Source organism: Protomyctophum bolini (assembly GCF_963924005.1).
Source record: "Protomyctophum bolini genome assembly, chromosome: 17".
NCBI classification, from domain to species: Eukaryota; Metazoa; Chordata; class Actinopteri; order Myctophiformes; family Myctophidae; genus Protomyctophum; species Protomyctophum bolini.
Window position 1 is genome coordinate 17,281,198 of NC_137878.1, and position 14,763 is coordinate 17,295,960.

Below are 14,763 nucleotides of genomic sequence, written 5' to 3' on the forward strand. Positions count from 1 at the left end.
CAAAGTTAGACAATACGCTAGAAATACAGTGCAGGAAAACAATAAAAACATTATTTGTATTATTTCTTACCTTGAGGTAATGTCAGGTTGCAAAGCCAATGCTAATGTTATATACTTTTAGCATAATCTTGATTTCCCTTCATAAGTGAAATAACACGACCCATTACTGTCATACCATGTTTCCATAGAGTAATTTCTGTCTTTGATGCAGCTGTCATATAACCACAACAAAGGCTGGGAGACCACCCACCACTTATGTCCATCCAGTACATTCAGCCACTATATTCCTGCATAATATTCCTGCATAAGACCAGTCAATGTGAATCACTAGCAGATAGTCAATCCGTTTCCCATATATTTTAAAACGTGCTTCTGTCCACCACTTACCATAATGTAGCTAGAGACTCGAGTGCTTGTATTATACACATCCAATCCCCAATGGACATTTAAAAAAATATATATATTTTAGTAGAAGGAATCAAACCTGGCAGTTGACAGTGGAAATGGTACCTGAGTTTTCCATTATGTTGGTTTTCTCATCACACAGTGACTTGATAGCTTAACCACTCGTTCTCGAACTTTCGTGTGCCAAGGACCCTCAAAATACCAGTATATTTGGCCATGGACCCCCATCTGAAAATGTTTTGTGCCAAGGACCCCCAGAAGAGAAGATTTATGTAAAAGAAAATTAAAAAGTATATATATTCAAAAACTTTTCATTTTCAATATTTTTCCTAACATTTTCTAAAATAGAATAGACAAAGTATAAATGGATAAAGTGGGTCAACTGATTGTGATTCTATATTAACTACTTTTGCTGGGGACCCTCTGGAATCCCCGGACCCCACTCTGAGAAGTGAACCACTGACTTTTTTTTTTAGGCCTTCCGACGTGTTCTAGACATGCTAATGCAACTCACAATGAACTACCACGTTGTCATTCCAGTTTTTGATCATTGCATGGTTTTCAATAACACGGTCGATAGGGCATGCCCGATTGTGTACATGGTTGATTTACTGTGAATCTAATCAAGTCATTCCTCCCAGCTACTCTGCTTTGTATTCCATTAACAGGAAATCAATTGCATGGCTTGCAAACTCTTTAGGTTGGTTTTCTGAAGGCATGCACACTGCTACTCTACAACCAGCTACCCTTCAGCAAGGTAGGCACTAAATCCCCACCTGCTCCATTGTCATTGCTCAATGGCCAACAGTATGCATTACATTTAGAATAGAAAACTTTTCTATTCTAAGACTGCACAATAGACAGGTGCTGCCTCTTAATGGAAGCACGATCCAGTGTGCGATTATTTAACATTGTTTTTCTGCCGAGCACCAGCACCTGGAATATTGTCATTTGGATGTGCACTCTTTCCCATTACATTTTAGGCAGTAGGCTGACAGTCCCTTCTTTCAGAACATTAAATCCAAATGGAATAAACTATAATAAATTATGTTGTAGAACACAAATGAGAGCATGGCCACACCTACACAACTGCCATGGAATTTTGACTTAATTCTATAGAATAGCCACATTATTTAAACATTCCATATAGACCGGGGGTATAGGCAACCTTAGGCACAGGGCAGGGTGATCAAAGCACACTGACTAAAGTGAGTCTTTTGAATAAAATAAAATGTAGTTTAGTCGGTTAAATTAAGTCCCCTCACATCTGTACAAATTACACCCTGCACATAATTCTACATTCAAAATAATTGGAGTCAGTGGGTTATTGCTCCAAGTCTAATAAAGAAAACATTTCTAAAAAAAAAAAAAGTTTATGTATATGGACAATCAAAATCTGTTGGAAATATTTAATTTTGATGTAGTGTCATGAATATTAAACTAATGTTTATTGCTAAGATTATCAAGAAAATAAAAAGATGGCACTTGACATGGTCAAAAGGGTTGCAGAATCCTCAGGATAGACAAACAGCATTAGGTACAAACATGAGCAATAGCATTCCGCCTTGCATCATACACCTAAGATAATAACCATAACAAATGTAGAATTTATATTGCAAACCAAAAACATAGATGCCACAAATGTGTGCTCCTGTACAAGAAATGCATTTATTGCTTTTAAAATAATGGCATTTTATAAAAAAACAAAAATAAAACTGAAGGAGTAAAACATGCAAAAAGTAGACATTTATTCAGGAAACCCACTGATACAATCATTCAAGTAAACATGACGGAGAAAGCTTTCCCTTTTCAGAATACATGGAAGCTACTGAAACATTTCCGATATCCCTTTCACTAAATCTTTATCCAAAAGTTCTTTCCTAAAATCAAGGTCAGGACCGGCAGAACAAACCGTAAATATTCACATGCGGTATCAGTGGAGTGTCACATTTCTCCTTACTTAAAAAAAAAATCTCAATCTCAAACAATATTTTTTTTGCAAAATGACCAGTCCTTTAACAAAGCATATCTCAGCCTCTTTCCCCAACTGATCCTCGGAAGGATTCTGCATTGGTTTCCTTTGCTTCCTAGTGTCCTCCTGACTTGCGTCCTGTCCAAGACCGGGACCGAGACCGTGAATGAGATCTTGATCTTGACACGGATCTAGACCTGGAACGGGACGGCGTTCTACGCATTTCCTGCTGGGGCCTGTGAGCCGCTGGAGCCGGGTGGACTTCGTCTCGTGGTGGACTCTGGGACCTGGAGCGGGATCGAGACCTTCCTCTGTAGCCTTGAAGCCTCGGTCTTTGACTGAAGACAGAAAGACAGGATTTTATCAATACTACAGTGCTCATTATAGCTTCGGTACTTCATCAGTTCTTTTTCATTATTTGACAAGAAAAGAAAAAGACTGTCAAGAATGAACATAAAATATTTTTAAAATAATTCACAAAACAATTCTGCAGATATAGTATGGAACTATGGATAACAGAATGTGTTTTGCCTGAACCAGTTTGTGTGGGTGTATGGTACACAGACAGGCACAGAGAGGATTATATTTGCAGAGTTTTAAAAAATTCCTCAAGAAAACATATTTGAGAGTATGGACGTTTCATTTTAGAATTTAGCTAAATATTGTCTCCGTCAGGTGGAAACCTCATGTCCAAAACTGTTACTTATCAGGATTCAAATTCAAAAGCAGCAGAATTACAAGCTCATAACATGTTGCCTTGCATCACATTTTGAGCTTGTGGATCTGCTACTTTTGACGCTATAGTATGACCAAGTAAGGCATTCATTAAGCAAAAACACAAAAAGTTAAAATGTTTTCTTTTCTTTTATACCACAGCAATGAAAGATAGCAACATAGGGTTTTCAGAAAAACTGTTAGGATATAGACGACATTTGTAGAATCGGCTTCAGGTTTTATAGTTCTCCAGAACCGGCAGCAGAATCAGACTTTTTAAACAATACTGTTTTTTTAGATATTAGAACTGGGTTCCGTAGGGCCCACAGTCATCATTTATTGATTCTGTGTGCTTGCACTCTTCCTGTCTGACTCGTTTCTGTCCGCAATTAAGAGGATTGCTTGCGGCTGGTGACTGGCTGTGTGTGTGCATCGTAATCACAAGTGTCTCTCTCTCTCTCCCTGTTGTATTACCCTCCCCTGACTCTCCACGTGATGCACATAGTCATAAGTTCTAACACTCCATGCCTAATGGATGGACAAATCAGATGTCCAGAAGCCACTGCCAGCAGCTGTTTTCACAGCATGTTAGACCATGTGCGCTCATGCGTGCCCAAAACATTTTTTTGATGTGTTGAACTGAACACTAGTGTGGAGTCCTCCTACCTTTGCACACAAATGTGTGCAAAGTAGTTCAAAACATTGTATTGCAAAATTAAAAAAAAATCTGCAATATGCAAAGCGCATAACCAAGAACCGCTGCACCCTAGTTTCCAACCAGTTTGAGTTGTTTTCTTATTAGACTCTGGTGATGTCCCTTTGTTGTATCATATGTCAATAAATTTGGTTCCCCCTTTCGCCTTCCTCCTCCCCAAAAATCAAAACAGTACTGCATAATAATTGTGTGTCTAAGCATAAAAAAAAAAACTAAAAAAAAAAACTAAACTAAGATATAATACATTCATTTTCTAAACTTTTTGGCACTCAAAAAACCTGCCATGTGTCTTGTCTTGTAAAACAATAAAAAAGTTATAAAAAAACAAAACATGCCATGTATTCATAAACAGAGAAAGAGGTGCTGCTGAACAAATTACATCCAATGGAAATTAGCAAACTCACTTTTCATCCTCTCGAGTCCTGCTTCTTTCTCTCCTTGGCACCCTTCCACGAGAGCTGGATTGAGGAAGACAGCCAAAATGTTGCATGTTTCTTTGCGACACAACAATACTATAACTATACAGAGGTTGGTTATCACCATCTTAGTTAGGGATAGCTCATTTCACTGAGAGCTTTAGTTGAATGATTGTTTTCTAGACATGTGTTTCACATTAGCTCTGCATAAATTAACTAGGGCTGGGACTCGATTAAAAAAATGTATCTAATTAATCAGAGGCTTTGTAATTAATTAATCACATCAACATTTGAACCTGAGAACAGTGCGAAGCATTTTTTCAAATGGATTTTTGTATACGAGCGAATCAATGAATAGTGACTACATAAGTTTAGTACCCAAAGATGCTTTACAATATGAGACAATATGAGAAAATATGAGAAAACAAAAACATCATTAGGGGAAAAACACTAAGACTAAGGAATAAAATAAATTCAAACTGTGGAATGAGATAGCTGGGGAAAGCAATATTCAAGAGGTGGGTTTGAAGGTTTGGGGCATGTCTGAGATTTTTGGGAATACATTCCACAGGGGTTGGGGGGGCTTGGTGCAGCAAGCACATGTGACACGATCATTAGAAAACACATCTGTTGCTTCAGAGCAGATCCATAACAGATTTACCAATAGGCCTACCAACATTTTAGTTATTGGCCATAACCGTTTAGTTAGAAACCATGTAATCTGGTCGAGTGTGGGTTGGGCGTGGGTCCTTGAACTGCTTCTGAGAGTTCGAATAACGTTATCTCTGATCCATAGCAGCTTTCTACATCTTTTTTGTTCTAAAAACGAGGGGCTGCACACCCTACACTTCCGCGGGTGTGGGGGGAAAGGATCGAATTAAGTACCATAGAACTCCTAACGCTATGGACCAGAGGTACTGTAGTGTAGACTAACTTAACGTTGGCTTGCAGGCTAGCTGATGCAACATGTTTCGCATTGAGCCAATACTGGAGGCTTGACGTGGTGCGGTGATTTGCAAATTCTTTATTGCATAATTGAACACAATTGTGCTTTTATCCACGCTTCCATCGGATAGCCTTTTAAATCTAATTTCCCCATCCACGGGGACAAGCAAAGTGATCTCAGCGGCTTCCCCTCAGTCTGGTGAAAAAATGAGTGCGTTTAAAATGCATTAATTTATTTAATGCAATATTTTTTATAATATATTATAAATTTTATTTATTATTTATTAATTTAATTAATCGCAATTAACGCGTTAAAGGTCCCGGCCCTAAAATTAACACATAAGGCAGTAAGAGGAAACTCACTTTCTTGGACTGTTGGAGCGCCTGGGCCGACGATCATAGGAGCGGCTGCGTGAGCGGTTTCTTTCATAGCTGCGGCTACGTGAACGTCTACGGCGACTGTCTCTGTCATAGTCATCGTACCGTGAGGAGCTGCGTGGAGTTGGAGATCCGTCCTTTGTTTTCATCTGACCTGGTGCTGTTGAATAACATGGGGGATGAGGAAAGAGTCAACCAAAAGTTCAAAAAGATACCAAACCGAGCAAGCAGTACTTTACCCTAGAAATGATTTTTTCATTCATCAAATTTTGTTTTAATTCACTTTGACTGTTGATGGTTGGCTGTGAGTCAAAGACACCATTGGGTAGGTAAACGAGTAGCCAAATTTCCTTTGGCTTTGAGGACCCATCATCAACCCCTCTTCATATAATTGGTCCTTACTAGTAACGCTCATAAATATGGCACCATTTTGTCTACTCAGTCTGTCTCAGGGGAGGGCTGTGGACAGTGACAACATCGATGGGGAATCTAAGCCAATAGAAACTGCAAGGTTTCTATTCCTGGAAAGCTAGCATGCCAAAATGGAAGTCATTGTTCTCGTGTTAATAAAAATTGCTTTAAAAAAACAGAACCCTGCCTCGATGACGCCACAGGTAGGCAGGTTTTTGAGTAGGGATCAGGGGGGCAGTCAGACAGATATTTTGTGAAGCCACTAAGGAAATGAAAGTTCATATAATGGCCTGTTGTGGCGCTGTCATTGGGCTCAAAAAAACCCATAGCCCCATAGAAGTCCATGTATTTGGGCCCAACTTCACCTAGACTGTATTACCTTAATAAACATGGTCATGAATACTTTTTGCTTCCAGTCACTAGTTTAAAGTCTCATTTCTAATGTCATAATATTCTTTTTGGAAAATTATGGTCCCATGTATAAAATAAATGACCATAAAGTCGCGCATGTTCTGAGGGGCGTGGCTACCGTTACAGTCTATGATAGGGATTCTCCTCCCACTCAAGTCAAAATAAAAACCAACGAAGAAGAAGGGGGGAAGTCCCGCCTCGTTGTCTGGGCCAGCCAATGGGCCAGCTGGGCCTGGGCCCGGATCTTGAAAGATGGCTGCCTCCACACATAGAGACAGGCTTCATTTTACGTTCATGTTAGACCCGCGGAACGCTTTGTCCATATTTTTTACAGTCTATGGTAGGGATGCTCCGATCAGGTTGTGTGTGAACAATACCGTTTCTCATGATCGGCCGATAGGTCCGATACTGATTTTGTGAAATGTTGCAAATTTCCAAATGTCACTCAAAACCCACATCAAAACTGTTCCTCTGTGTGGGGACTGGAGGAAGGGGAGAATGTTTTAATAGGCCCGTCACAAAAATGCAAAATGATGTTATACTATATATCTGATTTGACATTTATACCACTTAAATGGTGTAAAGATCAGTTTCTCCAGATAGCGTAAATGCTGATTACCGATCAGAGCGAACATCGGCCGATCACTGGATGATTATCGGAGCATCTCTATTTTTGAGTGTCCAAAGCCCTCCTGAGTCAAAGAAAAGGGTACCATTTTATCAGGAGTATTAGTGCGGAGCAATTATATGAAGCTAGGTTGAAAATGGGTGAATTCAAAGACAGTAGTGGGTAGTGCCACCCCCTATTCCATTTTATGTTCATAGGGTATATGCAAGTGTGGACAACATATGGAAATAAATAATGAAAAAATACTTACTCTTTCGGTCACCCTGAGCAAACTGGATTTCGATCTGTCGACCAGACACCCATTTCCTGTCAAGGCTGTGAAGGGCATCCTCTGCATCTCGCACGTCCTCAAACTTGCAGTGTCATTAAGGATTTTTTTTGTGGGACATAATCATGCAGGCCATACAAATCTAAGAAACGCTTACGAGTTCTCTTTTGGAACTTTGAGTTGGGCTCTTGAAGAAAATGTGAAAGGAACAAATGATACATGGGAGTTTTGCAAGTTATTCTCATGAAAAATGGTTCTGTAAGAAGGACCTTATGGAGTGGACAGTGGAGACTCAAAACCATTTGTTTGCTCATTTTAATTTCAGGAGAAGAGTCATTAAACATTCTATTTGCATTGAATATGCAACAAAAAAATTGAGGAAGCAGCCAGAAATGCAAGGTTAGCCACATTTTAACATGGACAGATTTTTCTATTTTTAGCAAACATTTAATAAATCCAATTGTGCACTAGTCTACAAACAAAATATGTTGATTAAAAAAAATACATTCAAATTGAAATTTCAATCAAAATTATGTAAAAAATGATATGCTGGCAAACGATTGTTGTCAACTCTGTGGATTTGTTTAAGGATACAAAATTAATATCGGGTTTGTTACCTTAAACAACCTTGACCTTTGACTTTCATCTTCATCTTTACTCTTTTCTTTAAAACGACTCCCATTGGGACTTGGCTTGTTTCCTGCTTGTTTATTCGTCTTTAACCACTTTTTCTTTTCCTCATTCTTTTGACGCCATATCCAAGCCTTTTTCCTCTTCATGCTTTAAAAGTTCGCTTTCTTTAAACTTCCCCCTCACTGTTTCTTGTACTTTGACATCCTGAAGGTCTGTGTGGATTCTCTTTACAGCTATTCTACATGGCTTTGTTCTCTGTGTGCGCCCAGCTCCACAACAGGATACTTTTACAGTTTCTAAATCAACAACAGAGAAACTTTAAGTTAGATACCGATACAATAACATACATGATACATACTTTACTGTTACGTGATGTAATGGGTTAGATTATAACATTGGTTCTCAAATGTTTTCATGTCAAGGACCACCAAATTGATTTGTATTAGCATCAGACCCTCAGTTCAGAACGTCTCTAAATGTTATGATGAATTGAAAATGGTGGACCCTCTTGTAAACAAGTGTAATACTTTATGTTGTCGTCCACTCACAGTTGACAGTTTTTGTATTGAGTTGTACTTGAAATGTACTGTAATGTACTGTAATTTTATGTACCATAAAATGTTAATAAATACTTCAATCAATCAAAAGATTGTGTCAAGGACCACCATATTTTTCAAGATTATTCAATTATTCAAAAACCTATTTTCTAAAACGGATCTACAAGCTCACAATGCATTGCAACATGTTATGAGCTTGTAGATCGGCCAATTAGTAAAAATGGTTAAACTGGTTGGGGACCCCTGGAATCCCCTCAAGGACCCTAATTTGAGAACCACTGGGTTAGAAGAAAAACAATAAGCATAGATCAAGAAACAAGTCTTTTTTGTAAAGGGAAAGGATATTGAATGTATGCAAATCCTCTTGGTTGTCGTGTATAGAAGTCAAGCGGGAGGTAGACATCTACAATTGGCCCATAGCGGCCAAACTCACGGCGCAAATCCTCAGGCCTGAACACCGTAAATACAAGTTTGATTCCAATTACCCACAGCAGGGTTTTGTATTGAGTTGTACTTGAAATGTACTGTAATTCTGCAAAATGTTAATAAATACTTCAATCAATCAATCAATCAAAAGATTGTGTCAAGGACCACCATATTTTTTCAAGATTATTCAAAACTGTTCACCTATTTTCTAAAACGGATCTACAAGCTCACAATGCATTGCAACATGTTATGAGCTTGTAGGTCGGCCAATTAGTAAAAATTGTTAAACTGGTTGGGGACCCCTGGAATCCCCTCAAGGACCCTAATTTGAGAAAAACTGGGTTAGAAGAAAAACAATAAGCATAGATCAATAAACAAGTCTTTTTTGTAAAGGATATTGAATGTATGCAAATCCTCTTGGTTGTCGTGTATAGAAGTCAAGCGGGACGTAGACATCTACAATTGGCCCATAGCGGCCAAACTCACGGCGCAAATCCTCAGGCCTGAACACCGTAAATACAAGTTTGATTCCAATTACGCAAAGCAGGGTTTTGTATTGAGTTGTACTTGAAATGTACTGTAATTCTGCAAAATGTTAATAAATACTTCAATCAATCAAAAGATTGTGTCAAGGACGACCATATTTTTTCAAGATTATTCAAAACTGTTCACCCATTTTCTAAAACGGATCTACAAGCTCACAATGCATTGCAACATGTTATGAGCTTGTATAGGTCAATTAGTAAAAATTGTTAAACTGGTTGGGGACCCCTCTCCTGACCAGCCTCTCCTCTTTGGCGTAAATAAAAAGAACGTTTTTGCTACTCACCAAAACAAAGGCGGGTTGCGTCAATAGAAAGACTACTTTCCTTAGTGGAAGCACTCTGAACCCCCCACCACACGTATAAACGGTACTTTCTCTGGGCAATATCAGTAGTTATCTGGGCAATATCAGTAGAGGGCGCAGCGGAGTAACTAAAAATGTTTTTTTCCCCGGTGGAAACAAAATCCCTTTTTGGCCAAAAAGTAGTTTATACGTGTGGTGGGGGGCTCATAGTGCTTCCACTAAGGAAAGTAGTCTTTCTATTGACACAACCCGCCTTTGTTTTGGTGAGTAGCAAAAACGTTCTTTTTATTTACACTAAAGAGTAGAGGCTGGTCTGCATTCATGCGAGTGGCGGAAGTTGATAGTAACATAGCTCTAATGCAACGCATTAGAGCTATGGAACAGAGCTAATTGAATGTATGCAAGTCCTCTTGGTTGTCGTGTATAGAAGTCAAGCGGGATGTAGACATCTACAATTGGCCCATAGCGGCCAAACTCACGGCGCAAATCCTCAGGCCTGAACACAGTAAATACAAGTTTGATTCCCATTACCCACAGCAGGGACTAAAGCATTTTGTTCAAATGCTTTAGTTTAGTGCAATCATGGCTCTCACACCTCGGATTCGGCAAGGAGACCACAGGGACAAGGGACCCACTTCCCCCCGAAGGGGGCGTTGAGGGTAAAGGAAGACTCAAGAAGACTGGGGCCCCAGTGGACAACCACTGCACTACTACTACAGCATTTGAAAAATAAAGAAATAAACAATAATAATAATAATGTAAAAAAACGGAACTGAACTGAGCATGTAAAAACAACAAACTAAGGTAAATGTTTATGTGCAACAGTGTAACGTGAAATGTTTCCCCAAGTCTATCGTACGTTAGCTGTGTGCAGCACGCGTGGAATGCTAGTCAACGAGCGTGCTCCGTTCCGTTGTCTGTTCATGACTCATTCAAGCATTTTAAAGCTCATACTATCAAATTGCATCTAGTTTCTGACCCAATGCGACCACTGTAATGTTGTTGGTTTACAACAAGGTGTTCATTTGCACTGGTCTAGAGGCCGCTATTGAACATTAGCAACGTTAGCTACAACAAGCTAACCTACAAGTTACACACCACTTTTCTCTTGACTTAGCTCGAGGTGAGCTAGTTTTCCTGCAAATGTTGACTCACCTGGAATCATCAGCAATGTTTCTGACAAAGAGGGATGTGTTTGGAGGCCTCATGTATCTCCCGGCCATGTCTGTAAATAATGTAAAGCTCTGTGTAGGAACTAGTTACTACTATACTATTTTAACAGCGATAACTTTGTTTGCTAGCAGAAAAGAAGAAAAGAGGGGGGAGGGAACCGAAAAACCAGTGCATGCGCAGTAACAAGCAAGTAGAAAATAGTGAAAGGGGCAGAACATCACCGCCCTCTACTGACAGCGCCACCGTCTAGAAATAGAAGTTTGTAGTCAAAGTCCCTTTAGGCCCAACCCAAGACAAGCAAATAGGCCAGGGATCCCTTAGGCCAGGGATCCTGGGGTCCAGTGGATCCCAGCAAAATGTGTATTATAGCAAAAAATTCAGTTATGTCGTACTTACAGCTATTCGACCTACAAGCTCACAACGTGCTGCACAGCTTCAGCTTGTAGATCTGCTATTTTCAAAATATTTTGAAGAATCTTGAAAATGTGTGCTAAATGTTAAAAAAAAATTAACACAACTCTCACCATCGACGGCTCCCTTGTCACTACCTCCACACGCATCCGCAACGTAGGTGTCATCTTCGACCCTATACCCTCTCATTCCTCCCCCAGACCCCCACGTAAACCACATCACAAAAACAGCATTCTTTCACCTCAAAAACATTGCCCGTCTCCGCCCCTTCCTGACACCCTCAGCTGCAGAAACCCTCATTCACACCTTCATCTCATCCCGACTTGACTAGGCCTACTGCAGCAGCATCCTCTATGCCTGGCACCACTGCAAAAACCCTCAACAAACTACAATACGTCCAAAACTCAGCCACCTGCCTGCTCACCTCTACCCAATCCAGAGACCATATCACTCCAGTCCTCCGTGACCTCCACTGGCTCCCCATCAAACACAGAATTGAATTCAAAGTACTTCTTACCACCTGCAAGTCACTGCACAACCTGGCTCCCCCTACCTCTCCGCCCTCCTCGAGCCACACGCACCATCCCGCTCCCTCAGGTACAGCGACGCCGGCCTCCTTGTGATCCCCAAGAAGATCAGGCTCAAAACCTGAGGCTGCCCCTAGCCTCCGGAATGCCCTCCCCAAACACATCCGAGATGCCCCCTCACTCCCCACCTTCAAAACCGCACTGAAAACTCACCTGTTCAGAATAGCATTCCCTAGCTGAAGTGTTTTTAACTTGTTACATGTACTGTTTTTATTGGTTTTACATAATACAGTGTGGGTCATTGCCATGAATACAATTGAGAACCACTGGTCTAGTCTAGTTCAGTCACACGAGAGAGACTCGGAGTAGAGTTGCTGTTCCAGGGCAGACCAAGGCGCAGTTGGAACGTCTCGGGATCCCCCAGGAGGAAGTCACTAATGTTGCTCTGGAGAGGGAAGTCTGGAACACTCTGGTGGAGCTGTTGCCCCTAGCTGCGACCCGACTAATAAGCGATTGAAGATGGATGGATGGTAGAATAGTGGTCACCAATTCACCTTTGTGCCCTTGCTGTCTCCAGGGCTTTAATAGAGGACTAGATGCATTGCAATCATAGGATAAGTATAATTCTAAGTATTTATAAGTATAAGTAAAGTACAGTAAGTAGCCTTGGGAACAGGTCCGGTGCCCCACAGCAGAAGCCTATTTCCTGTATACAGTATGTAGCATGAGGCAGCTCGATGTACACATACATTAAGGCTTAAGCTACAGCCAATGAACCGGATCGGAGCGTCAAGCAGGTTACTGGGTACCATTATTATAGTCTTTGGTGTGACTCGGCATGACCGTCCAGTAACAGGGCGCACATTCTCAACCATATCCTCTCCTTGGATCTCTCGGACTGAGGTGAACTTTTGTGCTTCAGTTATTCTCTGCTCTCATGGTGCACTATAGTTGTGGCCAGAGTACACACCACATTGTTATAGTACTTTCTGTGGACAGTCCTTAATTCACATATTGACGATGATGATGCATGATAAGATGCATACAGGGCCAATTATATGATTTATTTATGAATGACTCACCTTGAGCTTTCTCCCATCAAAAGCAGTAACCTCTGTCTCCTTGCCAAGAGTGACTCTATGGTGTGGAGAGGTGTTGTCACTTTGATAGTGAATTTGTCACCATTCTGCTTTATCACCGTCACAGGTTTGATGTCCCTGCTCATCTTGATCACCATTTCAGGTACATCTTCATGAGATATAAATCATTACAATACATGCATTATGTATAGATTGATAAAAGTCAGAATATGCTGAACAAGAGATAGCTATATCTTATGACACCCCTTACCACTTATGCCTAAACTTATTTGTAATATTTTACTATTTTGAAAAACATTAAAATAGATCAAATAGCCGATTTACAAGCTCACGTGTTGATGTAGATCAGCTAGTAACGCTAGTTGAACTATTTGAACTATGAACTACGGTATATGTTTTTCAACATAGTAAAATATGGCAAATAAGTTTAGGGATAAAGGGTAAGGAGTGCCCAAGATAGGGCCCTTTTAAAAGTGCGATATACATTTTGGATGTATAATGTACTGTATTTTGTCTGCATTCAAAATCTCTAAAACACAGATGTTCCAGCCAGGCACTTGTTTTTCAGTACTCTTTCAAATGGTGGATATCTCAATTTGTAGCAAAACTCATAACATATTTCATGTTCTTACCCATTGCTTTGAGGAAATCCTCAAGGTTGTCATCAGAATATAACTTCCATGTGCCACTGAAGTCCATGTCTGCTTGTGGCTGAAGAGCTGCCTGCCTGAGCATTCTGGTTGTCTCCTTGTTATAATCCCAGTCCACACACATGTCGTTGGCATGTTGTGGATTTCTAATTCCCTGTTATTTAAGGTGACATTTAGATCTATATTAGAGGTACACCATGCTTGTCATCAGAGGTATCAAGGTATATTACATGGTATGGTTTTAATGCATGTACATTTATGGTGGACATCCACATATTTTATTGTTGTGATGTTTTACATCAATTAATGTATAGCCGGGGAGCCAGTCACCCAAAATTTGAGAGGACCTGTGATTCATTTGCTCTGCCGTAAACATCGCGAAAAAAAGTGATGGCCATTTTTGTATACCACACCAAAGGCAACCTATATAATTTTATAACCTATCACTGTATATGTTTTCTTTTCCCTTTTTACCTCCTTTATGATGATTTCCTGTTATTTCGCTGTATACAACCTCTTGTAAACAAGTCTAGTGCTTTATTGGTCGTCCACTCATAGTTAACAGTTTTTGTTTTTCTGCTATTTTTGAAAAACCGTGAAAATATTTATTTCAGAAAACTGGAGGATTTACAATATTCTTTTTTTATTTTGAGGTCAGGCCTAAATGGGTTAATGACCAAGTGAATATAAAAAACACAAATAAAAAGTATGTCATGACATCACAGGTTATTGACATCACAGGCTATTCCTTGAGCTTATGGGCATGTGGCTCCCTGGTTAGTATGCATTATCATACTGAGGTGATTGTGTTGTTAAAAAGTTAAAGCTCTATATTCCAATTTCTGCTCATTTGTTCATTTGTTTCTTTCATCACTCAAAATTGTACTTGTTTATCCTGTACGGGTTCTCAAGCTTCAAGAATAAAAAACAAGTAATTGTATTTGTTACAGTTGTTACAGTTACCTGATACGTACAGCACAGCAAATATATATTATATATTTTATGTTCTCCATTTTGCGGGAAACAGCTAAATTCAGTAAGGAAAATTACTTCCCATCTCACAGCCTGCTGTGCCTGCCGTGCATGCACGCACGCACACACACACACACACACACACACACGCACATTACATTACATTACATCACTGCAAGTTATTTTTTTACTTTGACAACTTTT

At 39.9% G+C, this 14,763-nt stretch overlaps 2 protein-coding genes across 4 annotated transcripts; both read right to left on the bottom strand.

The window, feature by feature from the left end:
- Nucleotides 1-2,051: 2,051 nt before the first annotated feature.
- srsf10b (serine and arginine rich splicing factor 10b) lies at nucleotides 2,052-11,039 on the bottom strand. 3 transcript variants are annotated; one of them, XM_080787697.1, is made up of 6 exons: nucleotides 10,882-11,039; nucleotides 8,799-8,903; nucleotides 7,246-7,349; nucleotides 5,531-5,705; nucleotides 4,211-4,264; nucleotides 2,052-2,715 (listed from the first exon to the last, which is right to left on the bottom strand). In XM_080787697.1, exons 1-6 carry the CDS (start codon nucleotides 10,947-10,949, stop codon nucleotides 2,493-2,495), a joined length of 729 nt encoding a protein of 242 aa, XP_080643823.1. In that variant the 5' UTR covers nucleotides 10,950-11,039; the 3' UTR covers nucleotides 2,052-2,492. The 3 variants fall into 3 exon arrangements, with proteins under 3 accessions (XP_080643823.1, XP_080643824.1, XP_080643825.1); XM_080787698.1 differs by lacking the exon at nucleotides 8,799-8,903 and adding an exon at nucleotides 9,278-9,382; XM_080787699.1 differs by lacking the exon at nucleotides 8,799-8,903 and adding an exon at nucleotides 7,881-8,192 and having other exon boundaries at nucleotides 7,246-7,348; nucleotides 10,882-11,021.
- Nucleotides 11,040-12,379: 1,340 nt separating this feature from the next.
- On the bottom strand, nucleotides 12,380-13,636 carry fabp10b (fatty acid binding protein 10b, liver basic; the record flags this gene model as incomplete). Its single annotated transcript, XM_080787112.1, has 3 exons — nucleotides 12,380-12,416; nucleotides 12,920-13,085; nucleotides 13,570-13,636. 3 exons carry the CDS (start codon nucleotides 13,634-13,636, stop codon nucleotides 12,380-12,382), a joined length of 270 nt encoding a protein of 89 aa, XP_080643238.1.
- Nucleotides 13,637-14,763: the final 1,127 nt, after the last annotated feature.